Here is a 24,244-nt window from a genome sequence, read left to right on the forward strand (position 1 = left end):
TCAGGAGTCAAATAAATTTTGTGGAATGTGGTTGCGCCTAAGCTGTCTTGATATTCCCCCCATTCAAAAAGCCTCTATGGGCTTTCCTGGTGGTGCAGTGGTTAAGAATCCGCCTGCCAATGCAGGGGACACGGGTTCAAGCCCTGGTCTGGGAAGATCCCACGTGCCGCAGAGCAACTAAGCCCATGCGCCACAATTACTGAGCCTGTGCTCTAGAGCCCACGAGCCACAACTACTGAGCCAGCATGCTGCAACTACTGAAGCCCGCGCGCCTAGAGCCTGTCCTCTGAAAAAACAAACAAAAAAAAAGCCTCTATGTGATAAGATACCAGCAGGAGCAAAACTAAGTACATCTATTGGTGGAAGAAGTCAATAGTGGATGAAAGAGGCTAAACCAGAGCAATCTCTCACATCCAGGAACTGGACCCTGAAAAGTACTCTGAGGTAACTTCTGGAGAGTCATAAATGTACCTCAATGAGAGAACAAGCATTCACCTACCCAAGAGAGGACAGGAAGAATCAAGCAGTATCAACCAGACAGGCAGCAACAACCAAAAAGAGATGCTCAAGACCTCTCCTAGGAGGACTGATGTTACTGTTCTTAGAAAACAGAAACATCTTCAGAATCTCAATGTATGTCTTACCTATCCACGAAGACTGCTCCAAATACTGACTTGGTGTGAGAATAAGACATTGCAGTGAAGTGACTGCTCATGGCATAGGTATGTCTTTGTGTAATATCATTCACTGAAATATCCCACATGGCCTCTAGTCCTTGGTCTTTAGTACACAGAAAACACCTGAGACCTCTCTTAATCCTGCCCAAGTGGCTTCATTAGAACCAGAGTCTCACTTGCTACTTCTAGAGAGCCCAGGACTCATTCTGCAGCATGTGCGACTTGTTAGAGCATGGGAATCTCAATAGGGACCCATTGGCCTAGAGATAGCATCCAGCCATTCCCTCTTTGGAGTCCTACTGTTCACTAGCACCACCCAGAAAGTAGACACAAGGTCCCAATGTGTCTACTCTGGTCAACCTTGTCTCCTCTCACTCAAGTCAAGGAAGGCTTCTCTTACTCAGGAATAGGGAGATTATGGTGAATCTCTGCTTCCTCCCATAATAGTTATTCAAAACATTTTGAACATTCCCCTCAAGTCCTAGGCTTTCAGTTACTAAAGCCCCGAAGACCATTTCTTCAGCTCTTGCCTTCCATATCTTTCCCTGAAGTAATGGGAACAAGAACTAGCAATAACACAGGGGATAAAAAAAACCATGTGTACATAATGTAATATCACCCTATGACATATCTACATATATTACAGTTACCAAAGGAGACTAAAATATCCTAAGATAAATGTGAATGCGAAGTGTTTTTACTGAATGTTAAATTCACCATCAGAAAGGTTTGGCCCCAAAGAAAACATTGGGAAGAAGCATATAGTTCACCCCAATACTTTTAAAGAATCTCATCATTTTTAAGACGTAATTGGGGCCAAAGAAACTTTCATATCAAAGATAAGAGTAAGAGTTTCTTTAGAGCAGTAGCCCAGTGATTTCTGAAAATATTTTGAAGACATGTCACGAGTGAATGCAAAGAACTGACCCTAGCGGAGAAGATAGTGGAGGGACCACCCACATGAAGAAATCTCAGGACTAGGAAGTTATAGGGTCCCATGATATTACAGCTAAAAGAGTCCTAGAGATCATTTAGACCAACTCTCCCATTTTACACATCAGGAAATTGAAATAGACAATGGAAAGACTTCCAAAGTCTCTCAGAGAGACAGCAGCAAACCCACATCTAGAACAAGGATTCAACTATTCCATTACTCTTGTTAATAACCTTTAACTATTAAAAGTAGTACATTGTAGTAGTACATAAAGTAGTAGTACTACTTTAACTATTAAAAGTAGTACATTTAGAAAATATAAGAAATGCAGAAAAGGGGTTTAAAAAGTCATAATCCCACATATCAGAGACAAATTTGGTTAGTATTTTAGTGCTTCTCTTTCTAGGTATTCTCCTAGATTGTATAGATAATTTACAATAAGTATATTAGTCTGCTCAGACTGCCATAACAAAATACCATAGACTAGGTGGCTTAAACAACAGAAATTAATGTTCTCAGTCTCTGGAGGCCAAAAAGCCAAAGATCAAGATTCTAGCAGAGTTCAGTGAGAACTCTCTTCCTAGCTTGCAAATGGCTACCTTCTCGCTGTATCCTCACATGGCACAGAGAGCATTGTTGTCTCTTCCTCTTTTTAAGAGGGCACCAGCCTTATCAGATTAGGGCTCAACCCTTATGACTTCATTTAACCTACAACTCCTCTTCACAGGCTCTATCTCCAAATACAATCACACTGGGAGTTAGGGTTTCAACATATGAATTTTAAGGGGACACAATTCAGCCCTAGCATTCTGCCTCTGGCCCCCCAAAATTCATATCCTTATAACATGTAAAATACATTCATTCTATTCCATCAGCCCCGGAAGTCTTAACTCATTCCAGCATCAACTCTAAAGTCCAAAAACTCATTTAGATATCAACTAAATTATATATGAGTAAGAATCCAGTTATGACTCATCCTGAGGCAAAATTCCTCTCCAGCTGTGAACCTGTGAAACCAAACGTGTGCTTCCAAAATACAATGGTGGGACAGAAAGATAATCCTACCCTACAAGGGAGAAACAGGAAAGAAGAAGTGACAGGTCCCAAGCAAGTCCAAAACCTAGCAAGGCAAATTCCATTAGATCTTAAGGCTAGAGAATAATTCTCTTCTGTTCAATGACACACCTTCCACTGGGGTGGCACTGTCACTCACTCAGCTCTTCAGAGTGGACCTGGCCCCATAGCTCTCTGTGGTGGCCACCCTCTGAAACAAAAGGAAACATCTCTGTGCCTTGGGCCTGTGCTCAGACTGGCAGCCCTGATATTCTCCAAATCACCTTCTGGGTCATTCTTGCCTTTCCTCAAGAATAGCACACATGGGCTTCCCTGGTGGCGCAGTGGTTAAGAATCCACCTGCCAATGCAGGCGACAGGGGTTCGAGCCCTGATCCGGGAATATCCCACGTGCCGCGGAGCAACTAAGCCCGTGCGCCACAACTACTGAGCCTGCGCTCTAGAGCCCATGGGTCACAACTACTGAGCCCGTGTGCCACAACTACTGAGGCTGCGTGCCTAGAGCCCGTGCTCTGCAACAAGAGAAGCCACCGCCATGAGAAGCCCACACACCGCAACAAAGAGTAGCCCCCGCTCCCTGCAACTAGAGAAAGCCCACGCTCAGCAATGAAGACCCAATGCAGCCAAAAATAAAATAAAACAAAAAATAAATAAATTAAACAAAAACAGCAAACCATTTAAAAAAAAAAAGAATAGCACACGTTTACAGTCAAATAACTCTATGATCTAGTCTTGTAGAATCCAAGACATCCAACAGCCTTCCTTCATTCCATTCCTCTTTCTCTGTCCCCTTTAGTTGAAACTGGCAATGTCTCTGCTGGTATAATTCCATCTCTATTCCTGGCTTCTGCTGATGGCTGGTTTAGTCCATGAGTCACACCCATGATCTCTTTAGTGTTTTCTTCAGAACAAGATTTCTCATTTTTCACAATATATAGGCTAAGGATAGGCTAAGAATTTCCAAATCTCCAAGTTCTGGTTCCTTTTTACTTAACAATTCCTTCTTCAATTCAACCCTCTACTCTTGCATTTTATTACAAGCAGTATGGAAGACCCAAGCCACACCTTCATTGCTTAGCTTAGAAATCTCCTCTGCTAAACACCCAATTTAATCACTTATAAACTCTACCTTTCATAAAACACTCGAACAATTCAGCCAAGTTCATTGCCACTTTATAACAAGGATCACCTTTCCTCCAGTTTCCAATAAACCGTTCCTCATTTCCATCTGACATTTCTCCAGAACAGCCTTTAATATCCATATTTCTGCCAAGAGTCCCTTCATAGCAACCTTGGCTCTTTCTAGCATGCACCTCAGAATCCTTCCAGCCTTTTTGCCCATTACCCAAACTTCCAAAGCCACTGTCACATTTTTAGGTATTTGTAACAGCAGCACCCCACCTCTCAGCACCAAAATCTGTACTAGTCTGCTCAGCTGCTATAACAAAATACCACAGACTAGGTGGTTTAAACAACAGAAATTTGTATCCCACAAGTTTAAAGGCTAGGAAGTCCAAGATTACAGTGCCGGCTGATTTGCTTCCTGATGAAAGTTCTCTTTCTGGCTTGCAGATGGCCACCTTCTTGCTATGTCCTCACACGGAAAGCTCTGTTGTCTCTTCCTTTTCTTAAAAGGGTATCAGTCCTATCAGATTAGAGCCTCATTCTTATGATCTCATTTAATCTTTATCATCTCCTCACAGGCCCTATCTCCAAATACTGGGGGCTAGAGCTTCAACATATGAATTTTAGGGGTATGCAAAAACTCTTAAGTTACATATGTACATACATATATACATATACACATACACATATACAGAGGGTAAGAGTTTTATATACTTTTTAACTTAGTTTCATGAAAATTTCCCCAATACATTATTCAAAGCATATTCAAATCTTATGACTATTATCATTTACTGTTGCTTAACTATTAAGTCATTTTCAAATTTTGCTATTTAAATAATTTTGCAGTGAACATCTTTCTATACAAATTCTTGTCTATTTCCTGATTATTTAGGACAAATTTCCAGAAATTCAACTGTTGAATCAAAGGTCATGAATTTTTAAAGGCTCTTGGTATGTATTGCCAAATGGCTTCCCAGAAACCCATACTAGTGTACACTGCCATCTGCAGTAGACATTATAATTAGAATAAAATATTTTTCTGATTGAATAAAAAATCAGTGTCATAAATGACTAAAAAGGCAAGTTTTTTTTAAATTAAAGGAGTTAAAGATTCAGGACAACCAAATAAAAATGTGTGATTCTTGATTAGATCATACGCTGGTGGGGAAGGATGGCTATAAAAATACTTGGGGGACAATTGTGGAATTCTGAATATGAACTGTATATTAGATATTATTGTAGCAATGTTAAATTTCCTGATTCTGATAATGGTATTTTAGTTATATAGACTGTTCTATCTCTTAGGAGACACATGCTGATGTGTCATAAAGTCTGAAGCTTATATTCAAATGATTCAGAAAATACTCATTTGTATTTTTACATATGTATATAGGGGGACAGAAATGGGAAAGAGTGGTAGCGAGGAAGAGAAGCAAATGTGGCAAGATGTTAATTACTGAATCTAGTAAAGGGTAAATGCCACTTCCATTTTTAAACTTACAGTTTAAAATTTTTCAAAAAAAATGTATTAGAGAGCGTCTCCCCACAACTATGGTGCCTGCTGGCAGCTGGTGGGGGACTCTGACCCCCAAGGAGATGGGAGGAACCCCAGAGTGAGCCGGTAGGATGTAGGGGGACCAAGGGGAGAGGAGAAGTGGAGGCCAGACAAGATCAGTGCCCCTGAGGCCAGGGAGATCAGGAGAGGCAGGTGGGAGGGAGTCTGGCCCACTCAGGCCACGGAGACTGCTGAGCTCCCAAGCTGCTTACAAGCCCCGTCCAGGTCACGTGGGTCCTGGAGGCACAGGAAGGAGGCCGAGGGGAGAATAGGAGAGGTAGGCGGGAGGGGCCATCCCGGAGGAGCGAAAGAGGAGAGGAGGGCGACTGCCCCGCCCAATCGGGCCCAGGGAGCCTACTGAGCTCCCAGGGCATCCCCTGCCCTCCAAGCCCCCTCCAGGCTGTGTGGGTCTTTCTGGGCATAGGAGGGAGGCCGGGAAGATCAGGAGAGGCAGGCAGGAGGGGCCCTCCCAGACCCCAGACTGGAATGGCGAGAGAGGAGGGCGTTTGCCCCACCCACTCAAGCCCAGGAAGCCTGCTGGGCTCCCAGGTGAGGTCCCCTGCCCTCTGAGAGCAGGGGTGGGGGGCACACCTGGGCCCCTACTGTTCCTTGAGCCTAAACCCCACTCCACACAGCCCCCAGGGCCTTTTCCAACCCTGTGAGTCCTGAGCATTGGCCCGACCCCCCACCCAAACCTCGCCCTTGCTTAGGCCCCACCCTCCACAGCCAAGGCCTTCCCCCACAACCCTTTTTTTTTTTCTTTTCCCTCCTCCTCTTTTTTACTATTGTGGTACTGATGTACCTTCTGGTTATTGATTCATCTATATTTTTATTTTTACATTCTTTCTAACATATCTGTTAGTTTCCTAGTCTAATTTTATTTTTTAGTTTGTTATTGTTCTCTTTTTTTTTTTTGGCCAGCTCAGGGTCAGGCAGAAGTTCCTGCGGTGGGAGCTCCAAGTCCGAACCACTGAACTAACAGAGAAGCTCAGACCCCAGGGAATATTCATCGGAGTGAGGTCTCACAGAGTTCCTCATCTCAGCACCAAGACCCAGCTCTACCCAACAGCCTACAAACTCCAGTGTTGGAAGCCTCAGGCCAAAAAACCAGTAAAACAGGAACACAATCCAGCTCATTAAAAAAAAATTTTTTTTAATTAAAAAAAAATGAGACAGCAAAAAAATGTCACAGATGAATAAGCAAGGTAAAAACCTACAAGACCAAATAAATGAAGAGGAAGTAGGCAATCTACCTGAAAAAGAATTCAGAGTAATGATAGTAAAGATGATCCAGAATCTTGGAAAAAGAATGGAAGCACAGACTGAGAAAATACAAGAAATGTTTAACAAAGATCTAGAAGAACTAAAGAACAAACAAACAGAGATGAACAACACAATAGCTGAAATGAAAAATACCCTTGAAGGAATCAATAACAGAATAACGGAGGCAGAAGAACAAATAAGTGAGCTGGAAGACAAAATGGTGGAAATAACTGCCAAGGAGCAGAATAAAGAAAAAAGAATGAAAAGAACTGAAGACAATCTCAGAGACCTCTGGGACAACACTAAACGCACCAACAGTCGAATTACAGGGGTCCCAGAAGAAGAAGAGAAAAAGAAAGGGTCTGAGAAAATATTTGAAGAGATTATAGTGGAAAACTTCCCTAACATGGGAACGGAAATAGTCACCCAAGTCCAGGAAGCAGAGAGTCCCATACAGGATAAACCCTAGGAAAAACACACCAAGACACATATTAATCAAACAAACAAAAATTAAATTCAAAGAAAAAATATTAAAAGCAGCAAGGGAAAAACAAAAAATACCATATAAAGGAATCACCATAAGGTTATCAGCTGATTTTTCAGTGGAAACTCTGCAGGCCGGAAGGGAATGGCAGGATATATTTAAAGTGATGAAAGGGAAAAACCTATAACCAAGATTACTCTACCCAGCAAGGATCTCATTCAGATTCGATGGAGAAGTCAAAAGCTTTTCACACAAACAAAAGCTAAGAGAATTCAGCACCACCAAACCAGCTTTACAACAAATGCTAAAGAAACTTCTCTAAGCAGGAAACACAAGAGAAGAAAAAGACCTACAAAAACAAACCCAAAACAATTAAGAAAATGGTAATAGGAACATACATATCAATAATAACCTTGAATGTAAATGGATTAAATGCCCCAACCAAAAGACACAGACTGGCTGAATGGATACAAAAACAAGACCCATATATATGCTGTCTACAAGAGACCCACTTCAGATCTAGGGAAACATACAGACTGAAAGTGACGGGATGGAAAAAGACACTCCATGCAAATGGAAATCAAAAAATGCTGGAGTAGCAATTCTCATATCAGATAAAATAGACTTTAAAATAAAGACTGTTACAAGAGATAAGGAGGGACACTACATAATGATTAAAGGATCAATCCAAGAAGAAGATATAACAATTATAAATGTTTATGCACCCAACATAGGAGCACATCAATACATAAGGCAAATGCTAACAACCATGAAAGGAGAAATCGACAGTAACACAATAACAGTAGGGGACTTTAACCCCCCATTTACACCAATGGACAGATCATCCTAACAGAAAATAAATAAGGAAACACAGGCTTTAAATGACACAGTAGACCAGACAGATCTAATTGATATTTACAGAACATTCCACCCAAAAGTGTCAGAATACACTTTCTTCTCAAAGGCATATGGAACATTCTCCAGGATAGATCACATCTTGGGTCACAAATCAAGCCTTGGAAAATTTAAGAAAATTGAAATCGTATCAAGCATCTGACCACAACGCTATGAGACTGGAAATCAATTACAGGAAAAAAAACTGCAAAAAATACACATACATGGAGGCTAAACAGTGCACTACTAAATAACCAAGAGATCACTGAAGAAATCAAAGAAGAAATTTAAAAAATACATAGAAACAAATGACAATGAAAACACAATGACTCAAAACCTATGAGACCAAGCAAAAGCAGTTCTAAGAGGGAAGTTTATAGCAATTCAATCTCACCTCAAGAAACAAAAAAATCTCAAATAAACAATCTAAACCTGCACTTAAAACAACTAGAGAGGGCTTCCCTGGTGGCGCAGTGGTTGAGAGTCCACCTGCCGATGCAGGGGACACGGGTTTGTGTCCCGGTCCAGGAAGATCCCACATGCCACAGAGCGGCTGGGCGCATGAGCCATGGCCGCTGAGCCTGCGCGTCCAGAGCCTGTGCTCTGCAACGGGAGAGGCCAAAACAGTGAGAGGCCCGTGTACCAAAAAAAAAAAAAAAAAACTAGAGAAAGAAGAACAAAGAAAACCCAAAGTCAGTAGAAGGAAAGAAATCATCAAGATCAGAGCAGAAATAAATGAAATAGAAACAAAGAAAACAATAGCAAAGATCAATAAAACTAAAAGCTGGTTCTTTGAGAAGATAAACAAAATTGATAAACACTGAGCCAGACTCACCAAGAAAAAAAAGGAGAGGACGCAAATCAATAAGATTAGAAATGAAAGAGGAGAAATCACAACTGACACTGTAGAAATACAATGGATTTTAAAAGACTACCACAAACAACTGTATGCCAATAAAATGAACAACCATGAAGAAATGGACAAATTCTTGGAAAGGCACAATTTTACAAGACTGAACCAGGAAGAATTAGAAAATATAAACAGACCTATCACAAGTAATGAAATTGAAACTGTAATTAAAACTCTTCCAACAAACAAAAGTCCAGGACCAGATGGCTTCACAGGTGAATTCTATCAAACATTTAGAGAAGAGCTAACATCAATACTTCTCAAACTCTTCCAAAAAATTGCAGAGGGAGAAATACTCCCAAATTCATTCTACAAAGCCACAATCATCCTGATACCAAAACCAGAAAAAAAGGTATCACAAAAAAAGAAAATTATAGACAAATATCACTGATGAAAATAGATGCAAAAATCCTGAACAAAATACTAGCAAACAGAATCCAACAGCACATTAAAAGGATCATACACCATGATCAAGTGGGATTTAACCCAGGGATGCAAGGATTCTTCAATATACGCAAACCAATCAATGTGCTACACCACATTAACAAATTAAGGAATAAAAACCATATGATCATCTCAATAGATGCAGAAAAATCTTTTGACAAAATTCAATACCTATTTATGATAAAAACTCTCCAGAAAATGGGCATAGAGGGAACCTACCTCAACATAATAAAGGCCATATATGACAAACCCACAGCAAGCATCATATTCAATGGTGAAAAGCTGAAAGCATTTCCACTAGGATCAGGAAAAAGACAAGGATTTCCACTCTCACCACTCTTATTCAACATAGTTTTGGAAGTCCTAGACACAGCAATCAGAGAAGAAAAGGAAATAAAAGGAATACAAATTGGAAAAGAACAAGTAAAACTGTCACTATTTGTCGATGACATGATACTATACATAGAAAATCCTAAAGATGCCACCAGAAAACTACTAGAACTAATCAGTGGATTTGGTAAGGTTGCAGGATACAAAATTAATGCACAGAAATCTCTGGCATTCCTATACACCAACAACGAAAAATCAGAAAGAGAAATTAAGGAAACACTCCCATTTACCACTGCAACAAAAAGAATAAAATACCTAGGAATAAACCTGCCTAAGGAGGCAAAAGACTTGTACTCAGAAAACTATAAAACACTGATGAAAGAGGTCAAAGATGACATAAACAGATGGAGAAATATACCATGTCTTTGATTGGAAGAATCAATATTGTGAAAATGACTATACTACCCAAAGCAATCTCCAGATTCAATGCAATCCTTATCAAACTACCAACAGCCAGAATTAGAACAAAAAATCTTACAGTTCGTATGGAAACATAAAAGACCCCAAACAGCCAAAGCAATCTTGAGAAAGAAAAACGGAGTTGGAGGAATCAGGCTCCCTGACTTCAAACTATACCACAAAGCTACAGTAATCAAGACAGTATGGTACTGGCACAGAAACAGAAATACAGATCAATGGAACAGGATAGAAAGCCCAGAGATAAACCCACACACATAATGGGCACCTAATTTACAACAAAGGAGGCAAGAACATACAATGGTGGAAAGACAGCCTCTTCAATAACTGGTGCTGGGAAAACTGGACAGCTACATGTAAAAGAATGAAATTAGAACACTCCCTAACACCATACACAAAAATAAACTCCAAATGGATTGAAGACTTAAATGTAAGACCAGACAGTATAAAACTTTTAGAGGAAAACATAGGAAAAACACTCTTTGACATAAACCACAGCAAGATCTTTTTTGAAAAATGGTTCTGATGAACCTAGGGGCAGGACAGGAATAAAGACACAGCCATAGAGAACGGACTTGAGGACACGGTGGGGAAGGAGAAGCTGGGACGAAGTGAGAGAGTAGCATTGACATATATACACTACCAAATGTAAAATAGATAACTAGTGGGAAGCAGCTGCATTGCACAGGGAGATCAGCTCAGTGCTTTGTGACCACCTAGAGGGGTGGGATAGGGAGGGTGGGAGGGAGGCTCAAGAGGGAGGGTATATGGGGACATGTGTATGCATATGGTTGATTCACTTTGTTGTGCAACAGAAGCTGACACGGTATTGTGAAGCAATTGTAGTCCAATAAAGATCTATTTTAAAAATAGTTTAAAAAAATACATATATATATATTAGAGAGTAGTCAAAAGACAGGAATAGTCTATGCACATAAAAACAAATTAGCTGGTAAACATATAAAAAATGTAAGAGAATTAATAAACGTGCTGATTATTATAGTCTCTTATTTCCTCCTGCCCTCTAGGCATTTGCTCTTTAATCACTTGAACTGCATTTCATCAAATGGACCCAGGAAGGAATGGCAAGAGAAATATCAATCGTTCTATTTCACTTCTCATTAGCAGTCCTGGAAAAAGATTTAAAAGATTAAAAACTCAAAATTAGCTCATTACAATGAGTTTTGGAAATGACGTATAGACTTTAATTCACAACTTGGTCTTCAATTCAGATTCTTGTGGTCTCCCATGACCCTAAATATTTGATAAATCCTAGTTCCTAAATGACAAAAACAAAAGTAATAAGTCATATGAAAAATAGGTTTTCCTTAAATAAAGAAAAAGTGTTGACCTCTGCCAGTGGTCTTACTTTTATCAGGAAAGTAAGTAGCCAATAGAATGGAAGGCAACCAATGGATTTATAAACCATGAATGGAGGTTTTCCTTTTCAGAAACAATATGAAGGAAGTAGTATAACATAGTGGTTCAATGCATAGGCTATAGAGTCAGATTGTCTATATCTGAATATTTACTTCACCACTTACTACCTATGTGATCTGTGGCAAATAACTCCATCTCAGTTTCCTCATCTTAAAAATGAGGAAAACAGTAAAATCTATGTCTTAGGGTTGTTGTGAAGATTAAATAAGTTAGTATATTTTAGCTCTTACAGCAGCATCTGGCATACCATAAAACCTCAAAATACGTTAGCTGCTGTGGTTCTTATTATTACTAGTATTACTACAATAACTACTACCACTATCACCACCACTATCAACCTGCAGTTGCTAAAAGTTTGGCATTGATTCAGAAACACTATAGCAAAACAAAAGAAACACAACATATGCACACCCACCCCCACAGGTTGAAAAAGTGAAAGAGAACTGATTTCAAGTCAGTCCTTCAGTATCTCTTCAAGCTCTTCTGAGAGAAGCTGAGAAGATACCAATATACCAACAATGCACGGCTCATTTCAAGAAGTAAAATGTGTGGTCTGGATAAGTTAATCTCAGAAGAAATGACAAGTTCTCTCACTCAGTTAATCGTTTATCAAACTTTACTGAGGCTTACTATACTATGTATCAGGTATTGAGCCAGATACTAGGAATACAAATGGAAGATTCTATATCTTTAAAAATTTTGCTTTCTTGTCAAAGAAATATACATAGATTATAACATATGATAGGTTATACGATGGAAGCAGAGAAAGATCTAAGCTAGACTGTGGAGAAGGAGGAAACAGCATGAAGATTTCCCAGAGGGGGTAACATTTAAACTGAGCCTTAAAGGATAATAACAGATAAATGGGGACAGAATGGGAGAAAACATTCCTCCAGGGGTAAAAGCAGGCAAATGGAGAAAAAAGAATACCATTGCCCTACCTATAGCCACACAAAACCAAAAGATCTCTTCTTAAAGCTAAAGGACAGATAGCCATTGGCAGTATGGGCCTGAATAAGGTATATTTCTGGAATATCTCCTGTTTATACATACCACATCTCCAACCTCCCCAACTCAAAATAAGCCACATTTAGAGAACTGACAGAAAGTTGTGATTAAGAAGATTCAAAGACAAGTTTCTCACTTACAACACTGGGCGGCAGCAGTAGGCAATGGTTTCCTCTGGCTTTCTTCTTGACTAGAATACTAGAGGCAGAAAGGATAAACAAAAAAAAAAACAAAAAAAAAACATAGTAAGAGGCCCAAGTAAAGAAGGAGAAAAACAAAACAACAACAAAAAAGCTATAGCTACCTATAAAAAGGTTTAGCATTTGACTAGAGTCAAATTTCTTATCAAACAGCAACCGATCATCCTGCTGCTGATTTCCCTGTGTGATCCTGACATACAGGCCAGACTAACAGATATGGCATTGGCCCAATGCAACAGGCTAAAGCAGGATAGCAGGAAGGCTGTTCTGACCAAGGGCACCTGGGCACCATTCCAGCTCTACCAGGCAGCTGTAGAAGGCTTAGCCTTAGAAGTTCAGAGGACTTAGAAAACTCAAATAATATACAGATTTCCCCATTTGGGTGGTAGAACTGAAAATCTCTCTGAGACTTGAGTTTTCTCCATCTTTAAAAAGATGAGGCTTCTTCCCTCACAAGGTCATGTGGGAAGTGAAATTACTTACATAAGCATCTGGTATTTACTAGTGTCCCCTTCCCAGTTATACTCTAACCTCCCCAACACAACCCACCACTATCACCACCTAAAAACAGAGTACTGAAGCCATAGAAAGAAAGCTCTATAAAAAGGAGCCACATTAAGTTCAAGTCTTGAAGATGGACAAGATTTGGAAAGGCAAAACAAAAAGAAAAAGGTATAAACAAATTAACACAGGTACACAGAGTCTGGAAGAAAAAATGGCTTGGTTCAGAGCCCATTGGAGGATTGGGAAAACATAACTTGGTCTAGCAACTTGCAAATATAAGTTGCAAATATGAGTTTTCATCCTGACTCTGCCATTTATTAATAAATTGTAAGATTCTGGGCAAGACAGAGCTTCTCTAACACTGAAGGAGTCATTCATTCAACAGATATTTCTTGAGTGCCTATTATGTGCAAGGCCTTGTTCCAGGCACTGGGGGAATAGAGTTTGTAATCATGGTAAAGAGTTTAGATTTTACTCTAGTCTATTGAGAAGGTATGTAAAGTTTTAAACACTAGAGGGATATGACTTCATTATACTTTAAAAATCACTCTGGCTGCTGTGTGAGAAGAACTATAGGCAACCAGAGGGGAAATAAGACTAATTATTGCAATTATCCAGATGAAAACTGATGGTGGTTTACACATGAGTGTTAGTGGTGAAGGGCATTTCAAGTGGTTGGATACAAAATACAAAACACTTTTTGTAAATAAATATACTTTTATATATAAAGTACTTTACAAGAAACAAACTACGATACAAATATCAGAGGTAGACAGTGCTATTACTACTTCGGGGAAGGATCAGGCACAGTTTAAACAATATAATAGTATTAGTAAAACTATCAATCATAAAAAAGTTCAAAACTTCTTAAAGGCTAAACAACCCACTCCAAAGTAACAAAGGGACTTGGTTATAATAACTATTACAAATAATGGTGATTTTTATAGGCAGTACACAGGCACAAGAGTGACAAAATCATAAAACTTTAAGCATTAAACTAGAAGAATTCAGACTTAATAGATGAGAGTAGATATTTCCAGCAGACGTATTTAATGAATCTCTTTCAGGTCCAAAGCAGAATGCTGAAGACCAGCTAGAGCCTAATTAATAATATTAAGAGAGCTAAGGAAAAAAATCCATAATACCTATGTACAAGAAAATAAAAGTAGTAAAAGTAAGGAAAATTATAGGCCAATCTCATTTATGAATACAGATGCAAAAATCCTAGATTACCAAACCAAATCATATGACATTTATTTATCATAAATAAGTCTTTATATTTCTGTGTGAATATGTACGTATATGCATGAATGCTGGCATATAAATTTTCATGTATCATGACCAGAAGGACTTTAAATGAAAGGACAGTTCAATATCTGAAAATCTATTCATGCAATTCACCACACAAACAGACTAAAGGAGAAAAACTATGTGATCAAACAATGCAGAAAAGATCTTGATAAAATCCCTTACTTTTTCATGACAAAATATCTTAGAAAATCAGAAAGAAAATAGAATTTCCTTAATCTGATAAAGGGTACCTATCAAAATCTACAGCAAATATCATACTTCAAGATTTATGAAGCATTCCCCTTATAGTCAGGAAAAAGACAAGGCTTCCCCACTCTTACCATTAAAAATTACACAGGATGTTTTACACAATGAATTTTTAAAAATAAGCTGTCACCAAAAACAAGGAAAGTCTGAGAAAATATTACAGCCAAGAGAAGCCGAAGGAGATATTACAACTGAATGTAACCCAGTGTCCGTTATGGGGTAATGGAACTGAAAAAACGCATGAAATAAAAACTAAGGAAATTTGAAAAAAACTAAGGATTTTTATTTAATAAAACAAAAATAAATAGAAATATAAAATATTAACTTTTAGTTAATAATAATATATCAATATTGGCTCATTAATTGTAATAAATGTACCATATTAATGTAAAATGCTAATAATAAGGAAAACTAGAGGGAGGGGGCGGGTAAGATGTGATATGGAAGCCCTCTCTACAAACTGCTTAATATTTAAGTCTGTTAATAAAAACATATGTAAAAATTTCACTTAAAAAATAAGACATAAGGATTGAAAAGAGATAAAAACTTATTATTCAAAGATGCAAAAACTAAAAAACCCAAAGGAATCTCTAAACTAGTAGAATTAATAAGAGTTGGTGAATAAGATCAATACTAAAAAAAAAAAAATCGAGCAGCATTGCCTTATATAGATAGCAATGACCTATTAGAAAGTGTAATTTTTAAATATACCATTCACAATGATTAGGAATAAACCTAACAAAAGAAGTGTAAAAAGTGAATGGAGAGAATAGGTTTTCCTCCTAGAAGACTTCTCATCTTTTGATGCTTAACTATATTTATTAGGTTCCTGCTTATTGTCTGTCTCCTCCTATTTGATCCAAGAGGACATTGGTCTTTGTTTTAACTTCTGATGTATACCAAGCACCTACGACAGGGCCTGGTACACAGTGTTCAATAAGTTATCTGGTGAATAAATGACTAAATGAATGTCACCAATAAATGGACAAATGCAAATTTAAATGATAAAGCTCTAAACTCATTAGATTAGCACAAATTTTAAATCTGGCAATAACAAGTATCAGTAAGGATACAGAGCAGCAGAAAAAGTGGAATATAAATTGGTATAATTATTTTAGAGAACAACTTAGCAACATCCAGTAACGTTACACAGAGCACATTCCACAACAAAGCAATTCTATTTCCAGGTATATAGCCAGAGAATCTCCCATACATAAGCAGAGAGAAACAGGGTCAGAGATGTTCACTGAAGCATGCATTTATAATAGTGAAAACCTAATTTTCCATGAGTAGGAAAAGTAATAAATAGTGATACATTTCCACTCTGTCAAGTGGTAGATCCCTAGGCCAGTCTTGACCCAAGAGGCTGCTGTGGATGGGAACTGTTGCACACCATAAGAAAAAAAAAGATAAGATTCTACATTGTGTTTTTAAAATGGTTTTGCAGCAAGTATGACCAAATTTTGATAATCATTGAATCTTGGAGATAAGTGTACAGGTTTCATTTTACTAGTCCTTCAACTTTTATATTTGTTTAAAATTTTTTCATGATAAAAATAGAAAAAAGAAAGGAAGACGCTCCCACTAACCAAAGATGAAACGAGTTTAGTATCAAAAAGAATAAAGATTGCAATGGATTGAAACACAAATATATCAAAATCCATAAATTGATAATAATATCCCACTAAAAAAAAAGAAAACAACTCACTGGTCACCTTGAGAAGCTGCTTATGCAACACTCATTATTTTGAAAATTGCTAAAGAGAATGTTTTTCTTGCACGGACTTTATTTCAAGTGAACCAAACAGCTGATGAGGCAGACAAATCATAGATAATAAATGCTGAAGAGATGATATAATTAGAAAATCATCATTGTGCAACCCTAATAAAATAATGATTATTATTTGCTGCTAAAACCATTAGGTAAAAGGCTTGTGGGATCACTTTAAAATGGATGAAATAGGCTGACACCAAGTTGAATCCACTGTGTAATTTTAACATCACTAAAAGAGAGGCAAGATATAATCTGCCTACAAAAAAACAAAAAAAGATAATGTTGTGAAATCCTAATCCCCAGTACCTATGAATGTGACCTTATCTGGAAATAGAGTCTCTGCAGATGTAATCAAGTTAATCCAATGACTGGTGCCCCCACAAAAATCAATGGAAATTTGAACACAGACACAAAAAGAGATGACAACGTACTGTGAGGACAGGCAGATACAACCCAGGAAGGTATGTGATCGTGGAGACAGGGACTGAAATAATGTGTCTATAAGCCAAGGAACAGCAAAGACTGCTAGGAAGCACCAGAAAGTAGAAGAAAGGCATGGGACAGCTTCTTCCTCAAAACCTCCAGAAGGAACTGATCCCACCAACACCTGATGTCAGAATTTTAGCCACCAGAACTGTGAGAGAATAAATTTCTGTTGCTGTAAGCCAACAGTATGTGGTACTTTGTTTTGGCAGCCCTGGGAAACTAACACACACATCAAATCACTGCATTTTGGCTTCCTGTACTAACCTATGGATATTGACCATTAATTGACAAATCCAATGGCTCCACTTCATTACTCATCTTCTTTGCTCTCAGTAATATTTCACACTGTCAAGAATTTCTGCCTCAAAACTTTTTTTTTCCTTTGTTCCATAAACCTTTTTCTGGTTCGCCTACTCTCTTTCAGGCAGCTCTTTCTCAGTCTCTTTTGTTTCTCAGGATTCTACCCTTGATGTTTCCCAAGGTTTTGTCCCTGTTCTTCAATACTCTTTCTACATACTTTACCTGAGTGAGCTCTTCTATTCCTATGACTCCAATTGCTACAAATATCTTGATAAATCCAAACTCTATACCCGACCTCATCATACCCTGAGCTTCAGATTCTCACATTAGGTTGCTTACCAGATGTTTCCTAACAGGTTGCTTACCAGACAAATTTTCTAATAGCCCAACATGCCCTAAAGTAAAAAAACTTATCTTTTCCCTCCACCACCACCAACAAAAACACTCCCCATTCTTGCTGGCCCAGGTTGAGCTGATTGTGTTCTATTCTGTGCACAAAACTCATCTCTGGAAATAAGTTAGGACAGCAGGACTAAGCAATGCAATAGTCTAAACATTCCTAAAAAGAGCACATAATAAGGATACATATCCAAAAATCTGGGAACAAGCAGGAAAAAAAGGCTTCTGCTCATCTGTGTAACAAGAGGACAGATTCCCTAGTATAAGCTTGCTCCCCAACAGTCTAGAGCCAGACTAGGGCCAATTCAGCCACTTCTGGGGGACAATGGGAAGAAAAGAAAAAGCAGACAGATCTTTCTAATAATAGGCAATCTTCTAGTTACCTTTTTTCGCTAATGCAGTTTAAATTCTTTCATTCTTCAACATGTTCCTGAGTCACTCCCTTAAAGCGTCCTATAAAGACACTCTTTACATTGTAAAAAACAGTTCCTACCTCATTGTCAGTTCCCAAGGCATTGATTTGCTCCAATTTGTAGGTCCAATATCTGGCTTCCTCCTCTGGGATATCTATCACAAAAAAGAAGAAACCACATTACCAGGCTAATAATTTAATCATAGGTTGATAATACTTTATTCAATCATACAATCTAAGTTAGAAGGGTGGTGGTGATGGACTAATTTTACTGATGGCTTGGTTCTTGCCATGAACATTATCTTGAATCTTCACAAAAACCAAAATAATATATTATTATTCCCAATGAATGAGAAGACAATATTGTTAAGATGTCAATACCTCCTAAAATGATTGAAAGATTCAACACAGTCGCTATTAAAATCCCAATATTTTTTTTACAGAAATATAAAACCCCATCCATATGGAATCTCAACAGACCCCAAATACCCAAAATATTCTTGAAAAGGAAGAACAAAGCTAGAGGACTCATACTTCCTTATTTCAAAACCTATTAAAAAGCTATAGTAGGACTTCCCTGGTGGCGCAGTGGTTAAGAATCTGCCTGCCAATGCAGGGCACATGGGTTCGAGCCCTGGCCCAGGAAGATCCCACATGCCACAGAGCAACTAAGCCCATGCGCCACTACTACTGAGCCTGAGCTCTAGAGTCCACAAGCCACAACTACTGAGCCCATGTGTCACAACTACTGAAGCCCACGTGCCTAGAGCCCATGCTCCGCAACAATAGAGGCCACAGAAATGAGAAGCCCGCACACTGCACCGAAGAAAAGCCACTGCTTGCCACAACTAGAGAAAGCCATGCACAGCAATGAAGAACCAAAGCAGCCAAAAATAAATAAATAAATTTTTTTAAAAAGCTATAGTAAATCAAAACGGTATGCTACTGACATAAAGACAGACATATAGACCAATAAAAGAGAATAAAGAGCCCAGAAATAAGCCCTTACATATATGATCAAATGATTTTTTTCAAGGGTACCAAGAACATTCAATGGGGAAAAGCATCCTTTCAAGAAATGGTGCTGGGACTTCCCTGGTGACGCAGTGGTTAAGAATCTGCCTGCCAATGCAGGCGACACTGGTTCAAGCCCTGGTCCGGGAATATCCCACATGCCGCGGAGCAACTAAGCCCGTTGCCACAACTACTGAGCCTGCACTCTACAGCCTGTGAGCCACAACTACTGAGCCCATGTGCCACAACTACTGAAGCCCATGCGCCTAGAGCCCGTGCTCTGCAACAAGAAAAGCCACCGCAACAAGAAGCCCGTGCACCACAACAAGGAGTAGCCCCCACTCGCCACAACTAGAGAAGGCCCGTGCACAGCAACGAAGACCCAATGCAGCCAAAAATAAATAAATAAATAAATAAATTTACTTTAAAAAAAAAGAGAAATGGTGCTGGCACTACTAAATATAAAATGGACAGAAAACGGGGACCTGCTGTACAGCACAGGGAACTATATATTTTGTGGTAACCTATGAGGGAAAAGAATCTGAAAAAAAACAGATGTCTATGTATTTTAACTGGATCACTTTGCTATACACCTGAAACTGACACAACATAGTGGATCAACTATACCTCAATTAAAAATTCAAAAATAAATAAAATCTTATTTAAAAAAAAATAAATTTTTTTAAAAAAAGAAAGAAAACATAGGCAGAACACTCTGACGTAAATCACAGCAAGATCTTTTTTGATCCACCTCCTAGAATAATGAAAATAAAAACAAAAATAAACAAAAGGGAACTAATGAAACTTAAATCTCTCACAGCAAAGGAAACCATAAACAAAATGAAAAGACAACCCATAGAATGGGAGAAAATATTTGCAAACAAAGTGAACAAAAAGGGATCAATCTCCAAAATACACCAACAGCTCATGCAGCTCAATATCAAAAAACAAACAACCCAATCAAAAAATGGGCAGAAGATCTAAACAGACATTTCTCCAAAGAAGACATACAGATGGCCAAGAGGCACATGAAAAGATGCTCAACATCGCTAATTATTACAGAAATGCAAATCAAAACCACAGTGAGGTATCACTTCACACCAGTCAGAATGGCCATCATTAAGAAATCTACAAAAAATAAATGCTGGAGAGGGTGTGGAGAAAAGGGAACCCTCCTATACTGTTGGTGGGAAAGTAACTTGGTACAGCCACTATGGTGAACACTATAGAGGTTCCTTAAAAAACTAAAAATAGAGCTACCATATGATCCAGCAATCCCACACCTGGACATATACCTGGAGAAAACCATAATTCAAAAAGATATATGCACCCCAATGTTCATTGCAGCACTATTTACAATAGCCAGGACATGGAAGCAACCTAAATGTCCATCGACAGATGAATGGATAAAGAAGATGTGGTACATATATACAATGGAATATTACTCAGCCATAAAAAAGAATGAAATAATGCCATTTGCAGCAAAATGGATGGACCTAGAGATTGTCATACTGAGTGAAGTAAGTCAGACAGAGAAAGACAAATATATGATATCACTTATATGTGGAATCTAAAAAACAAATGGTACAAATGAACCTATTTACAAAACAGAAATAGGGTCACAGATGTAGAAAACAAACTTATGGTTACTAATGGGGCGGGGAAGGATAAATTGCGACCTTGGGATTGACATATATATAAAATAGATAACTAATAAGGACCTACTATATAGCACAGGGAACGCTACTCAATAATCTGTAATGACCTATATGGGAAAAATCTAAAAAAGAGTCAATATATGTATATGTATAACTGATTCACTTTGCTGTACAGCAGAAACTAACCCAACATTGTAAATCAACTATACTCCAATAAAAATTAATTTAAGAAAAAGAAAGAAATGGTGCTAGGATAACTGAGTATCTACAATGCACAAAATGAAGGTGGACCCTTATTTAACATCATATAGAAAAATTAACAGAAAATGGATCAAAACCTAAATGCAAGACCCAAAACTGGAAAACTCTTAGAAAAAAACATAGGGCCAAAACTGCACAACCCTGGATTTAGCAGTGATTTCTTGGATAGGACACCAAAGGCACAGGCAACAACAACAAAAAATAGACAAATTAGACTTCATTAAAATTAAAAACTTTTCTGTATCAACAGAATGAAAAAGTAACCCACAGAATAGGAGAAAATATTTGCAAATCATATATCTGATAAGGGATTAATCCCCAGAATATATAAAGAACTCCTAAAACTCAACAATAACAAAAACCCAATTCAAAAATGGGCAAAGGACTGCTGATGGGAATGTGAATTGGTTCAGCCACTATGGAGAACAGTATGGAGGTTCCTTAAAAAACTACAAATAGAACTACCATATGACCCAGCAATCCCACTACTGGGCATATACCCTGAGAAAACCAAAATTCAAAAGGAGTCATGTACCACAGTGTTCATTGCAGCTCTGTTTACAGTAGCCAGGACATGGAAGCAACCTAAGTGTCCATCGACAGATGAATGGATAAAGAAGATGTGGCACATATATACAATGGAATATTACTCAGCCATAAAAAGAAACGAAATTGAGCTATTTGTAATGAGGTGGATAGACCTAGAGTCTGTCATACAGAGTGAAGTAAGTCAGAAAGAGAGAGACAAATACCGTATGCTAACACATATATATGGAATTTAAAAAAAAAAATGTCATGAAAAACCTAGGGGTGAAACAGGAATAAAGACACAGACTTACTAGAGAATGGACTTGAGGCTATGGGGAGGGGGAAGTGTAAACGGTGACAAAGCGATAAAGAGGCATGGACATATATACACTACCAAACATAAGGTAGATAGCTAGTGGGAAGCAGCCGCATAGCACAGGGAGATCAGCTCGGTGCTTTGTGACCGCCTGGAGGGGTGGGATAGGGAGGGTGGGAGGGAGGGAGACGCAAGCGGGAAGAGATATGGGAATATATGTATATATATAACTGATTCATTTTGTTGTGAAGCTGAAACTAACATACCATTGTAAAGCAATTATACTCCAATAAAGATGTTAAAAAAAAAAAAAAAAGGAGTCATGTACCAAAATGTTCATTGCAGCTCTATTTACAATAGCCCAGAGATGGAAACAACCTAAGTGCCCATCATCGGATGAATGGATAAAGAAGATGTGGCACATATATACAATGGAATATTACTCAGCCATAAAAAGAAACGAAATTGAGCTATTTGTAGTGAGGTGGATAGACCTAGAGTCTGTCATACAGAGTGAAGTAAGTCAGAAAGAAAAAGACAAATACTGTATGCTAACACATATATATGGAATTTAAGAAAAAAAAATGTCATGAAGAACCTAGGGGTAAGGCAGGAATAAAGACGCAGACCTCCTAGAGAACGGACTTGAGGTTATGGGGAGGGGGAAGGGTGAGCTGTGACAGGGCGAGAGAGAGTCATGGACATATACACACTAACAAACGTAGTAAGGTAGATAGCTAGTGGGAAGCAGCCGCATGGCACAGGGATATTGGCTCGGTGCTTTGTGACAGCCTGGAGGGGTGGGATAGGGAGGGTGAGAGGGAGGGAGACGCAAGAGGGAAGACATATGGGAACATATGTTTATGTATGACTGATTCACTTTGTTATAAAGCAGAAACTAACACACCATTGTAAAGCAATTATACCCCAATAAAGATGTTAAAAAAAAAAATGGGCAAAGGACTTGATAGATGTTTCTCCAAAGAAGATATAAAAATAGCCGAAAAGCACATAAAAAGATGCTCAATCATTAGGGAAATACAAGTCAAAACTACAATGAGATACCACTTCACACCCATTGGGATGGCTACTATCAAAAAAACAGGGGAAAAAACCCAAAAAAACAAAATAACAAGTGTTGGCGAGGATGTGGAGAAATTGGAACCCTCGTACACTGTTGGTGGGAATGTAAAATGGTACAGCTACTATGGGTAACAGTATGATGATTCTTCAAAAAATTAAAAATAGAATTACCATATGATCCAGAAATTCCACTTCTGGGTATGTACCCAAAAGAACTGAAAGCAGAATCTCAAAGAGATATTTGCATACCCATGTTCACAGCATTATTCATAATAGCTAAAATGTGGAAGCAACCTAAGTGCCCATCAATGAATGAACAGATAAGCAAAATGTGATATACACATACTAGGGAATATCATTCAGTCTTAAAAAGGGAGCAAATTTTGACATACGCTACAGCATAGATGAATCTTGAGGATATTATGCTAAGTGAAATAAGCCAGTCACAAAAAAACAAATACTGTATGATTCCAATTGTATGAGGTACTTAGAGTAGTCAAAATTGGAGATAGAAAGTAGAATGGTGGTTGCCAGGGGCTGGGGGCAGAGGGGAATGGGGAGTTACTGTTTAATGGGTATAGAGTTTCAGTTTTGCAAGATGAAAAGAACTATGGATATGAATAGTGGTGATGGTTCCACAGCGTTATGAATGTATTCATACCACTGAATTGTATCTTTTAAATGGTTGAGATAGTTAATTTTATGTTACATGTATTTTACCACAATAAAAAAAGAGTAAAGAAAAATGGTACACATACCCTCATTGTATATATTTAAGATGGACTATAACAACTTCCAAAAAAAATGCAACATCTTTTAAAAACATCAAATGTGGGCATCCCTGGTGGCACAGTGGTTAAGAATCCACCTGCCAGTGCAGGGGACACGGGTTCGAGCCCTGGTCCGGGAAGATCCCACATGCCGCGGAACAACTAAGCCTGTGCGCCACAACTACTGAGCCTGCACTCTAGAGCCCATGGGCCACAACTACTGAAGCCCGTACGCCTAGAGCCTGTGCTTCACAACAAGCAAAGCCACCGCAATGAGAAACCCACACACCGCAAGGAAGAGTAGCTCCCGCTCGTTGCAAGTAGAGAAAGCCCGCGTGCAGCAATGAAGACCCAACGCAGCCAAAAAG

At 38.5% G+C, this 24,244-nt stretch overlaps 1 protein-coding gene across 5 annotated transcripts in view; it reads right to left on the minus strand.

The window, feature by feature from the left end:
• Positions 1 to 24,244, minus strand: part of UNC13B (unc-13 homolog B) — a 226,154-nt gene that overhangs the window by 135,680 nt on the left and 66,230 nt on the right. For all 5 annotated transcript variants that reach the window (XM_027105593.1, XM_027105589.1, XM_027105592.1 and 2 more), the window contains exons 6-7: positions 18,328 to 18,401; positions 12,755 to 12,812 (exon numbers count right to left, since the gene is read on the minus strand). In XM_027105593.1, the coding sequence (XP_026961394.1) occupies positions 12,755 to 12,812; positions 18,328 to 18,401 (132 nt within the window). The remainder of the gene's footprint in view (positions 1 to 12,754; positions 12,813 to 18,327; positions 18,402 to 24,244) is intronic.

The sequence above is a fragment of the Aethalodelphis obliquidens genome, unplaced genomic scaffold (assembly GCF_003676395.1).
Source record: "Aethalodelphis obliquidens isolate GAN/ISIS:26980383/991018 unplaced genomic scaffold, ASM367639v1 scaffold7, whole genome shotgun sequence".
In the NCBI taxonomy this organism is placed as follows: Eukaryota; Metazoa; Chordata; class Mammalia; order Artiodactyla; family Delphinidae; genus Aethalodelphis; species Aethalodelphis obliquidens.